Source organism: Ammospiza caudacuta, chromosome 25 (assembly GCF_027887145.1).
Source record: "Ammospiza caudacuta isolate bAmmCau1 chromosome 25, bAmmCau1.pri, whole genome shotgun sequence".
Lineage (NCBI taxonomy): Eukaryota > Metazoa > Chordata > Aves > Passeriformes > Passerellidae > Ammospiza > Ammospiza caudacuta.
This window is the reverse complement of record NC_080617.1, coordinates 1201349-1218916: the sequence shown is the minus strand read 5'-3', so window position 1 is coordinate 1218916 and position 17568 is coordinate 1201349. Positions and strand designations below refer to the sequence as shown.

At 56.0% G+C, this 17568-nt stretch overlaps 1 protein-coding gene across 2 annotated transcripts in view; it reads right to left on the bottom strand.

The window, feature by feature from the left end:
• Window positions 1-6193, bottom strand: part of PTPRU (protein tyrosine phosphatase receptor type U) — a 56975-nt gene extending 50782 nt beyond the window's left edge. For both annotated transcript variants that reach the window (XM_058819899.1, XM_058819900.1), the window contains exon 1: window positions 6045-6193. In XM_058819899.1, coding sequence (XP_058675882.1) covers window positions 6045-6117 — 73 coding nt within the window. In that variant the 5' untranslated portion in view covers window positions 6118-6193. The remainder of the gene's footprint in view (window positions 1-6044) is intronic.
• Window positions 6194-17568: the final 11375 nt, after the last annotated feature.

Sequence of the window (17568 nt, the reverse complement as noted above, 5' to 3'; positions counted from 1 at the left end):
AATGAGCAGGGATGGACCCTCTGGCAGTCCAGGATGGCTGCAGGGAGCTGGGGGGGCTGTGCCAGCACAGCCACCCTGTCACGGGTGATTTGACAGTATTTTTCAAGCCCAATTAAAAAAAAAAGGCATTAAAAAAATGTATACGACAAAAATACTCAGGAAGTTGCTCCAGCTGCAGCATACTCCCACTCCCCAGCTGCAGTGCAATGCTCTGCTCCACTGCATCCTGTCAGGGACACCCTGGGTGGGCAGTGGGGTCCCCAGGTAACAGGGGAGGCACATCCCTGCCCTGCCTTCAGCAACAGGGCTGCCCAGAGTCCCCCACCACCCCTGCTGCAGGACACTGGGGTCAGCCAGTGCCAAAAGGGGGCCAAGCACCCTCCCTTGCCCCCCTCCTGTTCCACAACATCGTCAGCACTTTGGGAGGCAGGAAGGTCAGGAAATAAATTTATGGCCAAAGCCAGTCAAGAGGCTTCTTCCAGCTGTGAATCTGCCACACAGAGTCAAGGTGACTCACGGAGACCCCACTGGGCCCCAATCTGCAGGAGCATTGCATTCCTGGCATTCCCACTGCAGCCCAGGCTCCTGTGGGAGCCAGCAGCACCCCAGCAGCCAGGCACCCCCAGGAACAGCCCCTGCAGCCCTCAGCACCCCATGGCACAGGGGCAGTTCTGCTGTCTGCTCCTGCAGCCAGCACAGAACCAGCACCCCGATTTGGGGTCTGGCAGAGGCAGCCAGGGACAGGAAACAGGAACAGCCCCAGGCTGACTCGCCACAATCCACGCTTGGATTCCCTCTCCAGGTGGGAGGAATTGGGGTGCAAAGCCTGGGCCCCTTAAACACGTAGTAAGCGTGTTCCCCCAGCAGTGCCCAGGCAGGAGCTGCAGAGCTGGGCTGCGACACCCAGGCAGGACTTGGAACAGCACACAAGCAGCTGAGAATGAGCTGCAGCCAGCAACCATCCAGCAAGCAGGAACAACACTTCTGATCTTAAAAAAAAAAAAGACATAAAATAACAGCTGCAAAGGGCAAGTGACATTTGAGCCCCCGGTGCTGGCAGCAGGGAGGGGCAAAGGGCTGCTCCACAGGCAAGGGCTCCTCTGCCTTTGCCTTGCAGCAGCTGGAAGAGCTGGACTTTGGCTTTTGATCCAGGCACAGGGTGCAGAGCCTGCCGCTCCCAGGGCCAGGAAAGCAACAGACCAGGAACACCCAGGAAAGTCCCGGTGACAGCTGCCAGCTCCACAGACACTCCCCAGAGCCGCCCTTCACCCGGCAAACAGGAGCAGATCCCCAGGAGCACTCCAGGCAGGCAGACACCCCCTCCCCACCATCACCCACCCACAGCCACCCCAGCACAAGGGGGAAAAGCAGCAGCAGCTCCTCCAAGCCACCTGCAGTGGAAAGGAAAAGCTCCATCTCCAGGACCTATTTATTTTGAGGCTGCCAACGAGGAAGCGATTAGCTTCAGGGGATTAACTGTTGGGAATCCTTCTTGTCCAGAGGGGAAAGTCTCAGTTTCACCAAGTACAAGGACGGATCTCCAGGCTGGAATGAGAGAGCAGGATCAAAAGAATGCTGCAAAGCAAATCCCAAGCTGCCATGGGAGAGAAGAGGTTTGGGAATCTTGACATTTAATCACTCAGTAACCAAAGGTTTGCAGACATGTCTAATAAGACAATTATAGTGCATGTTAATAATAGATTATTAAAAAGCTTATTTATGGAGGTTTAAGCAGGCAGATGGTAGGGCCATGGTGATAAGGCTCTCTCTTTCTAGAGCCTGTGCTACCTCCCAGCTCCCAGAGATGCAGCAGGGATTCGCCTTCCTCTGCCTCCAGCTCCCTGTGCTTAACCCTCACATGATTGCCCAAAGCAAAGCAGCAAACCCCTGCAGAGGGACTGCAGCCAGGAGAAGATTCTTATGGGGCATTTTGGGGTGCTCAGAGCTCCCAGCCTCTCTGCAGAGCAAGGACTGGGTGATGAAGTGATGGAAAAGTTCATCTCAGGTGCAGTCAAGGGAAAAACCAACATCAACAGGCAGCAAGGAGTTGGTCACAGCCAGGACGGGGTTAAAGCCACCAACAAACACCTGCCTTGGTTTTCCAGGGGGTGTCCCTCCTCCCCCAGAGCCCTGATCCCAATAGACTTTATTCTGGGAAAGCTCCCAAGGAGGCTGGAATAGGGCTGGTTTGTCTTAGTTTGCATAACAAAGGGGAAAATGTGCATTTCGGGCCAGGAGGTGATTCACCAGCATCCCTGTTCCCGGGGCCAGGGCAGGTCCAGGCACCCAGAGGAAAAACAGGAAACAGGAGCTCTAGAACAAGCAGACGGTAAAAATGAAACAAGTGCAACTGCAAGTCTCGATGGCGAAGGAAAAAACCCAGACGTTGCCAGGCTGTACCATGGAGCTGCAGATCCAAAGCCAGAGGGACAGGTCCATCCAGGAGCATCAGCATCACTCTGAGCCTCCCTAAATTCTGCTTCTGCCTCATGGACGGTAAAAATCCACCACACTCCAGTGTCCCTCTGCACACACTGGAGAGCCGAGGGCTCAGGAGCCAGAAACCTCTGCCCTGGGCACACTCGGGCATGTCAACAGGATTTTCCGGAGCATCTCGACACAGAAGCCTCAAGGGTGTTTGCACTGTCTGGGTGCTCTGGGAAAGGGCATGGCATTCTCAGGGCATTAAAAACACACGTAGGAGCAAACAAGAGAAAGAGCTTCATCCCCGGCACGACAGAACAGGCAAGAGGGAAAAAAAAAAAAAAAAAACCAAACAAAAAACCCCACGAAGCCTGAAACAAGCTGACAAGGAAAATGTAAGGTTCTCGCACATTTTATGCACTTGGTGAAGGCGGGCTGGGGAGAACAAAAATGCCTTGGCATCGGAGAGCACACAGCCAGCCAAGCGGAGGGAAACAAACACCGGGAAAAGCGCTGGAAGGGCAGCATCAGGCACCTGAGCACTGACCCTGTCCCCCAGCAGCAGCCGGGGCCATCTCTGCTCCTGACCCCCCTTCCCCGAGCACCCCCCGCGCATCCCCTCCCCGTGACCGTTAACGGGCGGGGGCTGCCCCGCCGCCGACCCCAATCCCCGCCCCGGGAGCGGCGTCTGCTCGGCGGCTCCCATTGACCCGAGCGAGCCGGCCCCGCCGCGCCGGGTCAGCGTCACCCGTGCCACCTCCTGCCGGCCCCGCCGGGGTCACCCGTGCCACCTCCCGCCAGCCCCGCCGCGCCGGGTCAGCGTCACCCGTGCCACCTCCTGCCAGCGCTGTCGCGGGGGACAGGGACAGGGACGCTGGGGGCCCCGTCCCCGCCCGGCCCCAGCAGCCGGCTGCCACCTCCCCCAGCAGCCTGAGAGCCTCCGGAGCCGCCACCAACGCCAGTCCAGCGCTCCCTGGCAGTCCCAACCTCCCAAGTGGAGGCTGCAAACCCAAATATTTTATTTGCTTAATTGCTGCAAACGAAGTCGGAGCCGAGCGCAAACAGCTTCCGCATAATTCCGGCAGGAGTGCCACGCAGCAGCGCGGCTGTGTCCCCATCGCGTGTCCCCGCCGCCGAAAACAGCCACGGAGCGCGGGCTGGGACCCCTGAGCAGCTCACCGCTGAGTTCTTGGGCGCAGCACACAGAAGCAGAGGTGCACCTTACCATGGAATCATTTGGGTTGGGAAACAGCACTGAGTCCAGCCATGCCCGCAGCACGTCCCCAAGTGCCACATCCACCTTTCCTGGCAGGGAAGGCAAGAGGGAGGGAAATACCGGAGCCTGCACAACCTCCTGCCCCCGGGCTTCCAGCAGGGAAAGGCTCCTGCCGCAAAGTGCCCAAGGAGGAGCGATGGGGCTGCCAAAGGCTGGTGCCAAGCACAGGTCCCCATCCCAGCCTGCCGACACCACACGATCCCCTGCACCCCTCAGTTTGGGGGGTCAGCCAGTGCCTCCCAACCTCACCCAAGTCCCCTCCGTGACAAGCACAACGGGCCGGCAATGACAGCTCAGTCACTGTGAAACCTTCATGAACTACAAGAAGTTGGAGGGCTGCAGGAAGGAGCAAAGAACACCCTAAGGCCGTGGTGGGCTGTAACCAGGGCATCCTGCTTTCTCCCTGTGCCTCATTTCCCCCACCTGTAGAAGGGACCACCTACGCCCCTTCTTCATAAAGGCACAGCTAAAAAACCCCATCTTCTGAAAATATCCACCGAGACAAGCAGTGTGTCCTCCCCAGAGGCCCAGAGCACGTGCAAATGGCTCCAATATATTTCTCCTAGCCCTTGCCCACTGTGCAGCCCCAGGGATGAGCTGGGCAACCTCCCCACAGCCGGCCAAGCCACATCAGCAGGATCAAACAGCAGATCCAGGTAAAAGCAGCCTGCAGTGGAGCAGGGGGGCTGGCAGCAGACCCCTCACCTCCAGCTGGATCCAGTCCTTTCAGCTCCCCTGCGGAGCTGAGCCTGCTCTGCATCTGCCAGGGAAACGGAGAAAACGCACTCCTGATTTACTCCAGGAGCAGGCTCGATCCTGCCCTTCGCCGATGCCGTTCTGCAGGGAAGGGACCCCATCGAGGGAAAAGGGTTTGCTTGGGAGGGGACCCTCCCCACAAAGCCACCCCAGCCCCCGGTGCTTCCCCACCACTGCCCCTCCAGCAGCTCAGCCCCGAGAGCCAGCACAGCACCACGCACCAGGGCTGGGCAGCAGCAAAGCCCAAATCCCCCTCTGAAACCAGGGCGGGCAGAGGCCCCTTACTCCACCAGCCCCCATCAGCTCCATGCCTCAGTTTCCCCTTTGCCCCCTGCTCGGCCCCGAAGCTCAGAGCAGAAGCACACAGCCTCTCCCCGCAAAATACAAACCCGTTCCCTCCCCATCTCCCCCACCCTGCAGGAGCCGGGGGAGCCTGAACGGCTTCGCATCCCCCCACCCACCGTCCCTCCATCCCCCATGCACGGGTCAGCCGCCGCTTGTTTTCTGCTGATGGGTGTCACTATTTATAATCTTTGGAGAAATGCCACTACCCAAAAAAACAAAATCAATGCACCACCACAGGGACTGTGTGCAGGTGAACAGCTTGGATTTAAAGGTAAAAAACCAAAGAACTAGGCAAAAATACACTTTAATGTGTATTTAATGTGATCAGCATCACCCAGGAGCTGGGAGCAATAGCACCAGGGAACCCTTGGAGTGAGGCACCAACTCCCGTGGCTCCGTTTCCCCAAAAAAGCGCTGGCAGCCCCCGGTAGCCCCAAATTCCCATTCTCCGCAGCGTCCAACCCCATTTCCAGCCTCCCGAAGGGACGGGGAGCCAGCCAGTCGTCGTGTCCCGCACGCCGCACCAGCTCTCCCCGAGCCCCTGCCCGGGGGTCCCGGGGGGGCGCAGGGCTCAGCACGGGTAGATCGGGGGAGGAATGGAACATTAAAAATACGTAAATTAATCAAATTAATCGATCGACCGTATCTCCGTACAACTGCCCCAATACCCCCCCAGCAAAACGAGAGCCGGGAGATTGCGATCGGAGCCGCCACCTGTTCCTACCGGAGGGTCCCCAGCTTCCCGCCGGAGCCGCCAGTGAAAGCACCGGGATCCCGCCGGGCACCGGCCGGGGGGCTCCTCTCGCCGCGCTCCCCCCGCCGCCACCGGGGGAAGTTTTCCCTGCCGGGGTGCGGCGGGATGGGGGGGATTTGGACGGCGGCCCCGGTACCGGCAGCGAGCGGGAACCGTGGGGCTGCGCTCGGCGGAGCATCCTGGGGCTGGGGGGCGCCGCCGAGACCCCCCGGCCGCCGCACTCCCGGCAGGGAAAACTTCCCCCGGTGGCGGCGGGGGGGAGGCGCAGGCGAGAGGAGCCCCCATACCAGTGCCCGGAGGGGACGGAGGCGGGATTCTGGCGATTTCACGGAGGACAGGGGTCCCGAGGCGGTTCGGACACCCTCCGCTGGGAACAGGTGGCTGTGGGCCGGGCGGGACCCTCCGTGCACCGGGGTCGGTGGAGCCCCGGAACCGCACCGAGCGAGCAGGACCCCTCTCCCCGGCGCACACGCCGCGCTCCGTTCCTACCGGCGGGCGTCTCGGTGTCCAGCGCGTAGACCCGCAGGGCGAGGGCGAGCAGCAGCGCCCGGGCGCTCCGCATGGTGCGGCCGGTGCCGGGACCGAGGGGGGGCGGCGGGGCCGTGGCCGCCGCCGCCGCTGCGCGCCCGCGGTTCCGGCGCGGCGGGGGCGCAGCGGGGCCCCCGTGCCCGCCCCGCGCCTCAAATACCAGCGGCGGCGGCTCGCGCCCGCCGTGACGTCACCGCCGCCCGCGGGGGGGCGCGGGAGGGGGGGGGGCGCCGGTACCGGGAACGGCAACGGCGGGCGGGGCGGCGGCGCCCCCTGGCGGACTCGAGCGGTGGCGCTGCGGGGGAAGTTTGGGAGCAGCGGCGGGAGCTACGGAGGCACTGGGGGGGTTCTCTGGTACCGGGGGAGAGGAGAGCTGGGGAGGGGTCCCGGGAGCTGCGGGCCCCGGGCGACGCTCGGTTAAGGGAGGAAGTTCTCTCGTATTGGGGGGTGCGGGGAGAGGGGCGGTCCCGGGAGTTAAGGGGAGGGGGGGGGCGGTGCGTGGGTAAGGGGCGGGGGGGCCTCCTGTACCGGGGGGTGGGAGGAGGGGAATATCCGGTACCGGGAGGGAGAGGCGGGGAGTGGGGGTCCCGGGAATTACGGGCTGAGGAAGGTGCACGCTTAAAGGAGGGGAGGTCTCCGGTGCCGGGGGAGAGCGGCTGGGGCTGCCCGGGAGCGCCTCTTGCGTGAGGGGTGGGGCACGGGAGGACCCCGCAAGGGTGCGGAGAAAGCACGGGGGGCCGGCTGCAGGGAGGTCCCGTCGCGCGGAGCTGCTGCGGTGTCTCCTGTTGCAGCGGAGCGGGGAAAGAGAGGTTCCCTGCGGGCAGGGGGCTGCCAGGCTCTGGGGCTGCGGGGTCCCTGGTTTTCGGGGTGTGCAGGCATGCAGGGATAGTCCCCAGCTTGGGGGGCCTGCCTCCAGAAGGGTCCCCACGACTCCCCAAATGCAGGGGTCTCCTCAGGGGTCCCAGTTGTAGGGTCCCCACCAAGCTGGGACTGGATCCTGCAGGGTTTGCAGTTGCGGGACAGGTGCTGGGAGGAGGCTGGGACAAGGGAGGTGATGGTGACACCCACTCTGGGGTGGGTTCCCCCAGCCCTCGAGTGCCCCCATCACCCCTGGGCTGTGCCCGAGGCTGTGGGGCAGAGACAAGACCCTATGGACTGGACACTGGGGACAGAGCCTCCTGCCCCTTGCAGGGTGTCCTCGGACCCTGAAACGCCCCTGGTCCTCCACCACAGGCTGGATGTCCTTGGGGGACAGGGACAGGATGCTTGGCTCCGCAGGATGGTGACAGGGAAAGCCAGACAAGGCTGTGTGGGAGTGGCAGTGGCACCTGAGACCCCAGAGACACCCAGCAAAGCCACCATCCCCCCCAGTGAGGGGAGGTGCAGGATCTAACTCAGAGTGAGCAGAAAGGAGAAAAACCTGGAAGGACGGAAAAGGAGGAAAATCTCTGTCCGTTTCCCAGCCGAGTGCACAGGATCAGGCACAGAGCACTGGCAGCCCTGGTGTCCCTGCCGGCAGTGCCAGCAGAGATGAAAGGCCCCTTGTTTGTTGACATCCTCTCCAGCCCTATTTCTGGAGGAAAATGTTTTCCCAAAGGTTTGAGGTGAGGAGGAGGGGAACTTTGCATCAGTTTTCTGGTGTGATCCATGCTTAGGTCACCTAGCCCTGGCTGCAGCTCCACGGCGTGAAACTGCCTGGGCACAGGGAAACTTGGAAAGCAGAGGGAACAACGCTGGAAATGTTGGGACTTCTTACCCCAAATCACACAGGGAGAATCCCTGGCATTGGCATCATCCTGCGATGATTCAGCCTTGTCCTGAAGGACAGCACCCGGTTGCCAGCATCCAGCAGGGTGACAGAGGCAGGGGGATGCTGTCTGGGGGTTGCTGAGCCTGGCAAAGCCACTGGGGAGCTCCCAGCCCCAGAAGTAGGACAGCACTGCCTGCCATCTCCATCCAAGTTCAGCTCATCCCTAGGGATGCTGCTGTGCTGCTACTTCGTGTTGGGCTGGCTTCATTTTCTGGGGACGCTGCACTGACGCATGGCACTGCACAGCCCTGGGGACACTACACAGCCTTGGGGACACTGCACTGACCTGGGCACACTGCAGAGCCCCCGCCTGGCCCCCTCCTCTCTGGGACAGGGGTTCAGCACATCTCAGAGCTGCCAACCCCAAATACTCCTCCTGTCGGTGTCCCCTGGTGTCACCCCTGGCTGTGCCATAGGGGTACAAAACGTTCATCTTCCATTCCCAGCTGCCCCCAGTGGCACCCCCAGCAGGTTAGCACCATGGTGACACTTCTTGCAGGATGCATCCATCCCCATGGATCTGGGGACAAACCAGACCAGCACCGTGTGTCCCCCAACTAGGAGAGCACATCTGGGGTGACGGCAGGGGGTGATGGACACTCCTCTCCAAGTTGCCTCACGCTGAGCGTGGAGTGATCCTGACAAATTCTCTCCCCAGTGACACTAAAAGCCTGTTAAAATAATGCCCAATAAGGGAATTAAGCTGCTAAGATGTGTGGCGGCGAAGGCAGGAGAGGGCTGGCACGGCGCAGGCTGGCACGGTGCTGAGGGTGGCACTTTGAGGGTCCCCCTGGAGTTTTTTGAGAAAAATCCCCCAAATCCTTCTGGGAAGAGGACCTGGGTGATGCAGCAGCCGAGGGATGAGCTGGGGATAGTCTCTGCCCAGACTGGGGAGCAATCTGGAGGGGTCTTCACCCAGCAGCTGAACTGAAAATGTTCGTGGAGGAAATGCAGCCAAGGGTAAGCAGAAGCAGAATATTCCCAGGATTCTGGGGGAATCAACCAGGAAACGTGGAGTTTTTAAGCTGCACAAGCCTGTTGGAGCACTGTGCTGTGCTTTCCACCACCTTTTAAACCCCTGAATTGTACTTCCAAAGCAATCACTTCAAAAAACAATAAAAAGGGGGTTTGTTGCAGCCAGCGTATCACAACAGAACTGTTCCCCATTCCCTGTGGTCACCGTGCTGCTCTGACAGTCCCACTGCCCATCCGTGCCACCTCCTCGGGAGAGCCCTGGGGTCCATCAGTGCCACCCCCGTGCTTCCCCAGCGGGATCATCAGTGCACCAGGAGCTGTGGGAACTCAGCACATCACTCTGGATGTCCAGAGTTACTGAGACAACCCTTGGGGGAGCTCGGAAATCCTGGAATGTTGCCAGAAGTGCCTGGTGGTTGGATTTTGACCCTGCACGGGATGTGCCACCTGTTTGAGGACAAAAGAGTCACTTGGGGATAAATGGTGTAAGAATTCAGTGTTCACAGGGTGGAAATATAGATTTTAGGATTTTGGTACAGGGGGGTTATGGAGACAAGATGGAGGAATCAGGGCATGTCTTGTCCTTCTTTCTTCTTCTTGTCATCCGTTTTCTGTGGTGATGTTGGCACTTTGGGATTGGTTCTTGGTGAAGGTGCACTTGCTAATATGGGTGAAAGGTATTGAGAAATAAAGGTAAATATGATGTACGTAGTTTTTAGTATAAAAATAGAGGATTGCCCAGTGGGAGGTCAGAGTGCCCTTGGCTGCCTTGCTGGTCAGACCTCTGTTGGGCTGGAAGAAAATTTTGTAGATAAGAAATAATAAACAATATCAAAGACTGAAAATCTGAAGAGTCCAGACTTGTCCTTTGGAGCACGGGCTGTCCCAGGGCCACCCTACGCGTGACCGGGCAGAGACGAGCAGCCGGAGCGGTCAAGGAGCCACCGCGCACTGCAGGCACAGCACCAATTCCGCATGAGCGGGACGGACACGGGGGCTCCACAAAGGCTCCTTGTCCCCAGCAAGGGCTGGCACTGCCCCGGGGCAGGCGGGCGGCACCTCCCGGGGCTCCTCCCTGGGGAAGGGGCTCGGGGAGCCTCCCGAGGTGATGGAGCTGAGGCTGGGGAGGGATGCAGGGAGGAATACGCGGATGGTGCACATTCATGTTGTGACCGGGTTTGGGGACAAGCAGGAATTGTCCTCAGGGCTCTGCATGAGGACAGTTACTGACAATTGTCCCTCCAGCACATCCAGCTCAATCCCACCTGTCCAACAGGGCTGAAAGGGAGGAAAGTTTGGCCAAGGACCCACCACTGCTTCCCCGAGCTGGGGGAACCTGCCTGGCACTGACAGGGCCACAGGGACACCGGATGTGTTTGGAGGGGACACAGCACCCATCATGCGTGGTCTGGGACTAACCCTGCACTGAGGGAAGAAAGGAGGGACAAAGGGAAGCAGTGAGGAAGGAAGGTTGGATGGGCAAATGGCACTGCCCCATGCAGCTGCAGGGATGAAGCCAGTGGCAACCCATCAGGAACAAGCTCCATCCCATTCCCGAGGTGCGAATCCTTTCTCCTAACCCTTCCCAAGCATCTCCTCCCACCCTGAGCACTGGCAGGATGAGCCTGCAGTCCGCTGCCCTGTCTCCCTGTGCCATCAGCCCCCAACGGTCTTGCAGGAGCAATCGAGTTAAAATGAAGTAATCACTTTTCAAGTACAGTCATTTGCAGGAAAAATATAGGCCTTGCTGTGATTGCAAATGGTCTCCACTGCAACCATCCCTCCCACTCAGGAGAGAAATGTTTTCAGCTCCGGGGTGCTCACTGACAGCAGCCTCAATCGCAGCCAGTGTGGCTACATCACACCTTATGGCTTCTCCCAGGTTGGGGGCAAAGAGATGGGACTTGGGGCTTTGAATTCTTAGGAGCCAGCAGTACTTTCAGGAGGATTCTTTTGCTCTCAGATATCTCTGTGGAATGGCAGGTTGAGGGAGTAGGGCTGCCCTGAGCCCTCATCCCAGAGCCCAGGGATGGGGCTGCAGCACCCACTGGTCCTCCCCAAACCACTGGGCAAGCATCTCCATACTGACCACACCAAAACCCTTTAAATTTTGACTTATTTCAGAATACCATCTTTTGCTGCCAGCACAGTAATCCCTCATTTTTCCCCATTAAACCCACAGGACACAGAGCCCATCACTCCCTCCCCAGCATCACTCCCAGCAGTGCCTTCCCTGCAGCAAACAGCTCTTGCAGAGCTGCTGGGACACAACACCCCACACTGAATTTTAAGCAATTTCACCCCCCAAAAAATTTTTGCCTTCTGGGTTTTTTTCCTCCTTTCCCCTTTATTCCAGTCTCTCTCCCTCTTTCTCCCATATCCTGTTTCTTTTTCTATATCTCCACCTATCACACCCCCATCCAGCTCTAACAACTCTCTGCTATTTTCTTAAATCACCTGCCTTTTGCTAATGCCAAAAGCCCTTTTTCTTTCTTAACAGACAACATAGATTATCTCATCCTGCTGTTCTCCTCCCTGTCTGTCCAGCCCCAAGTGGTCAGATGCCCGCCGCAGTGCTGTGGCCGGATGTAATAGGGCTATTAGATGAGTTATCACAGCCTGAAAGGATGAAATAACTTCTGTGCCTTCATCCAAATAAAACTCCCTATTCCTGTTCAATGCAACAAATGAACAACAGCTCCCAGGGGAAATAGCTAGGAAAATGTTAGAAGATGTTACAAGGTGTTCGAAGGTGTTATTTAAGATCCAACCCTTCACCAAGCCTCCTCTTGGTTTGGGCTCAAAGGGCATGGGGGTTTCTCCATGGGGAATTGGGAAGCCCAAGGATCAGTGCCAACACACAGAGCTAAATCCTCACCCAGGTGCTCCTCCGACATTTTTTGACTGCTCAATGGCACAACCTCATCAATGTCCCACATGTGGCTGAATCCTCGGACCACTTACATCCAGCAAACTGCTGTCTTCTCACCCCAGCTACTAATTCCAAGGAGAAACTTCGCTTTTCATCTCAGAAAGAGATGTCTCAAGCTGTCCCTGCATTTCCCAAGACTCCATGCAATGTCCCCAGATGTGCAGGTGGAACACCCAGCCCAGCCCACAGCAGCATCCCCTGCCCACAGCAGCGTCCCAGCCCCTGTGGGAGATGCTCTGGAGCTAGCCAGGAGCTCTGGGTGAGCCCTGCAGGCCACACTGCCCTGGCCAGCCCTGACTGACCTCCCTGTGGCACCAACTCCCCCAGTGGGGTTTCACAGCACTTCCTCAGAGGGATGCAAACCCCCAGGGCCTCCCTCCTGGGCTGGTGAGGAACAGCCCAAGGCAGGGGCTCCACTGCAGAATTTTAAATCCCAACACTTACTAGGACTCTGCTTGTTCCCCCTCTGTTACCCTCCTAAACCCACCCACTTCTGTCCTCTCTAAAGTGTGACAGACATGAGGACAGCGGCACCACAGTGTCACCTCTGGGCACACTGTGATGCTCCTGGGGCTGCACCTGGAGTCACAGCTGCTTCATGGCCACCCATGCAGGAAAAGCCCAAATGTTTCCTCCATGTCACCTTGTTGTGGGCTTATTTATTTTCCTTCAAGTCATTTTTGTCTCTTTTTTTTATTCCTGGAAAGACCTCTGTGAGTGTGGGGTAGAAAAGCAGGAACAGCTCTGCATTACCTTGTAGTCCCCACCCTGGAATTGTCACATAACCAGTTAAAAATTACATTACTGGGGACACAAGTGTCCATTCCAGTCCCTTCCCTGCTTTTGGAACTGTCTGGGAGCGTCATAAATGCTCCTGGAATTTTAGCAGACTGCTTTTAACCCCAAACACACCCCAGCACCATGCACCATCCGTCTGTCCACCTGCTCAGCAATTCAGCCAGCCCAGCTGCCATTCCAGCTGCTTGGATTTGCCCATCCCTAAACCTCGCAAGAAAATGACCTTGATTAAAAACCAACCAGAACCAAGGCATAGAACCCAGCCAGTTCCACACCAAAGCTCTTTGTGCTGCTCCTTCGGTATTGCCTCAGGATGAAGGTTTTCTTTGGGGGGATGTAAATCAGCTGAGGCATTTTGTGTCTCTGATCACATCCAAAATCACAAATGTCATTTTTTTTCAGACCTGAGGTTTGGCTATTGCTCAAATATCTCATAATCATGTCTCAGTGCTGACAGACCGGAGCCTGAGCACAGAGCTGGCTGTGGAACCAGCTCCTTTTAAAATCCAACATCAAGGAAAGGAAGGAACAGTATCACATCCAATGTTCATTTATTATCATTTTAAATTTGGTTTTACATCTTGTTTGGGTTTATTTTGTTCAGTTTTCTGTACAGGAGAAGTGTCAGCTCTCCTGTCTCTTGTTTGGCCTCCTCTGAGCATCGGCAGCTCTGCTTTGGTGCCTTTCCAAATCCCGTTGGGGAAAGGCTGCGCTCGGCAGTTTGTGACAAAAAGAGTTTATCGGGCATTTCATGGGAACAAACAAAACCAACTGGCTCAGGCATGGACAGAACCCAGACATCCATCAGTTCTTTTCCCAAATAATTGTTCACACTAACAATTTCCTGCAATGACGGGGAAATTTCAGGTCTACAGACAACAGAAGGAAAATGAGAACTTAAAATGCAGTTTTAAAAGGATAAGAGACACCAATTTGGTGCCTTTCTTCACCTGGGCAACTTTTCAAGCTGTTCCAAGAGATCTTCCCCGCCAAGTCACTTGGGATGATGCCTCTGGGTGCCATTGTGGCAACATGGGGCCCAAAAGAAGCATCTCCCCAAAAGCAGTGTCTCCCCTCCCCACCCTGGCCGTGCTCTTCCTCATCCCTGTGGACATCACACCTCACTTCTGAGTCACCTCCCAAACACCAACCTCCGAGACCAGTTCCTGCACTGTCCCAAGCTGGAAAACTGCCTGAACAGGATGATTTTTGCATCAATCACCCCAAAAGTCCAGGGATGGAAGAGCTCCACTGCACAACCTGAATACTGGCAGCACAGGAAAAAGCCGTGATGGGAAAAGCAAGGAGCAAGCAAGGATGATGTCCCAGCACAGCTGGATCCTCTCAGCATCTCTCTCTCCTTCCTTATTTATGGTTGGAGCTGAATCCTCCTTGTTCATCTCCTTGGCAGAGGATCAGAACTCATCAATTCTCCATTCGCCACCAAGCGTCATGTTTCTTCCCAGACATTTTTTCTTAATTATCTGACAATAAAACAACTTAAAGGGGGATTAATAAAAAATCAGAGAGGCAAAAAAACAGCCATCAGTGTGCTTAAAAAAATAAACCTCTGTGGGCATCCCATCTCACTGCCCTCATCCCCATGTGGACTTGAGAGCATCAGGCACACGTTTTGAGGTGAAGAATTCAATAGTTTATGGGATTGGCCAGCTCCATCAGAGATGTTAAATGAGGGATTCAGGGATAAACCAAGGATTATGTAAAGCAGATCTTTAAGGACAATGTGTTTTCCATTCAAAGATTCGGGCATGTCTAATAAAAAGCGATTGATGTCAGAGCAATGGGACTCTACCAGCAGTGCTGGGTTTGGGGGGAATGAGGCTCAAAATGGGAAAATAACCAACTGAGCTGTTCTTAAGCATTACAAAATGCAGGAGGTGGGGAGGGGCTGGCCCCAGGAGCCTGCAATGGACACAGGAGCAGGATGGTGGTATAGTAGGAGTCCTAGTAAAATATCTGTATTGTATTTGAATATCTGTACATAGGCCTTGCCCTGATAAGCCCAGGTTGTTCTTGATGGGCTGCAGCTGTGATGTCCTTCATTGGGCTGCAGCTGTGGCTAGTGAAGATAACTGGGATAAAAGGGGCTGGGCTTGGCCAGTCAGGGAGAGCCTGGAAGGAGCCCTGAGAAGAAGTAGTCTGTGATGTGAAGAACTGCCCCCAAGAAATATCACCGAGAAGGTATGGGACTTTAGAAATATGAAAGATAACAACAAGATAACAACGTGGTGGCTGCAGAGATTGGAAGAGGCAGAAAGGTCCGGGCACACAGGAGCTCAGTGCTGAGGGCCAGGGCAGCCCCTCTGCCGCCTTCCCCCACGGGGGATTCTGAGCATCCCCTTCTCTGCCTGCACAAGGAAGATGTTTTGCAGCTTGTTTGCAAGCCTTGTCCTTTTGGTGCATCCCAGCCTCCTGACCTGATGTCCAGGGGATCCAACAGGGCTTGGACCACATCTAGCTGCCCTGGAACAGGCACGGAGATGCAACATCAAAATCCCCCCTCAGAAACCCTTCCCAGAAATCTCTCCAGCCTCAGCTTTCTTATTTTTTCCTAAGCAAAGCAGACACACACCTTCCATTTCTCCACCAAAAAGGGAAAAGGCAATAAATTATTATTCCCCTTAATTAAAAGGGGCGTCAGTCTTATAAGCAGTTAATTAATAATTCCACATTAACTTAATTAAGCACTGGGAGATCTCAAGGCAGCACAGTCCACATGAGGCTCCTGGGCTCAGGCTGAACCTGCTGGGCTCAACTCCTCCTAAACCAGGAGATAAAATCTCTGTCCTCAACAGGATTTAGGGATGAAATCCCAGCAAATGCCACCCTGGTGTCACAAAGGTGCTTGTTCCCACCCTGCATCCCCTCATGCCTGCAGGAACAAATCCAACTTATCATCAGAACTCTTGCTTTCCAGCCATGCCCAAGTGTGAACAATTGCAATTAACTGATGGCTGTAAATCATGCCATTGTGATAAATCAGAGCTCGTTAACAATAGCAGGGGTTAAAGCAGAGAGGAGCAGAGGACAGCACTCCTTCCCCCTGCCAGGTGCTGGGCAATCATCTCCTCTTCCTCCTCTGCGCACCCACTCCTAAACCCCCAAGTGCAAAGTGGATTTTCATGAAACGCTCCTATAAAAAAGTGCAATTCCAGGATGTGAAGTAGTCATTAATCACCCGGAAATTGTGCTTGTTACAGGAGAAACATTAACAAAATAATCATAAATCGTCTGCCAGCTCTGATTTGCGGGAGCACACGTTTGCAAGGGGATGGAGAGGCCTCTCATTTGGCTTCTGTAATTAGTGATTAACCCTTTGCCATGCAGGGCAGAGCACAGACCCAACCAGCATTCTACACCATGGATTGCTCGTGCATCCCCCCAACACAAAATATCTGAGGCATTCCTGGCGTCCTTGGAAAGCTGTAGGTTTTGAGGTTATTAAAATCCCATCATTTTATTGCTGTGGTTAGATTAAAATGATTAAATGATTGAAATGTCCAGCCATGCTGGAGGCAGCTGGGGAGGCCCCTTCCTGCCTGGAGGTGGAGGTGCTTCCAGGACCTGGATGTGCCCAGGATCCCAAACCAACCAGGTGGGAAAAGGCTGTTTTGTCCTGTGACTCTGCTGTCCTTGCAGTGCCATCACATGGGAGACTTTTACATCCACCTACAAGTGACCTTAATGCTCCTTATAAACTGAAGAAGTCGGTGAGAAAAGTTCTTTATTAGTCTCTCTTCTCTGTGCTGTCCAGAGGCTCTGGTGGGAACACCCCTGAGCCCTCCAAGGCATCCCCAAAAGCAAATCATAACCTAGAAAAGGCAGAAAACCTGTCACCAGCACTTTGGAAGAGAGTTTTTTCCAAACCTGAACTTTTCCTTCATCTTGAATCTGAATTCACACCCCAAAGACTATGTTGCTTTCCTTTTTTGTTAAAAAATGATGTGAACATATCAAGCAGCTTGACTAAATTTTCTACTCAGGATCATGACAGTCTTAGGGCTGGGTCACCTGAGACAGAAAAGATCCTGCCCTGAGCACCTGGCCTTGTTTTAGTACCCACCAGTATCCGTCTGTGCTGGATCCCCGCAATGGGGCCAGGCTTGGGACGGCCTGTGAGGATCCAGGAGGGATCTGTGGGGCTGAACCAAGCAATTCCTCCCCTGGACATCGATCCTTTGCAAAGCAATCCTCTGTGACAGGTCTATCGGGAGGGCAGGAGGCTCTGCTTCTCTTTTCCCCCTCTGATCTATTCAGTTATAACTGGAAGACTAAATGAGACCTTTCCTTCAAGATAATTAACAAAACATTGAATTAAATTACTGCCGGGAATTTTTTCCTCACCATTTGTGTCAGGCATCTGTTGTTTTAAGTAATCATGTGACGAACACGTCCCTGCAGCTCTCACGGCCGGGAGTGTGTCTATCCCAGACAGGACCGGGCAATAAAGCAGAGAAAATGGACTTTTCTCCCCAAAATCACAGAACCATGGAATGGTTTGGGTGGGAAGAGACCTTAAAGCTCATCCCATTCCACGCCTGCCATGGCAGGGATACCTTCCACTGTCCCAGGTGCTGCCAGCCCCAGTGTCCAGCCGGGCCTCGGCCACTGCCAGGGCTCCAGGGCTGATCCTGGAGGTGTTTACCGATCTAAATGATTCCATGATCCAGTGACCGCTCGGACCGAGATGCTCCTACGCCCATCAGCGCTGCCTGCCTGCGCAGACCGGGCACAGTCAATAACTTTGGAGCGTTTTGGGGACAAACGGGCGGGAAGCGGCCGCGGGGAGGCCCCGCCAAGCCCTCGCCCCCGGCCGGGCCGCCTTAAGCCGCGGGGGCGGGGCCTGCCGGGGGCGGGGCCAACCCGAGCGTCACCGGCGGCAGCGCCGGGCTCAGCCGGGGAGCGCCGAGAAGTGCCGAGTTCAGCCGAGCGGAGCCGAGTTCAGCCGA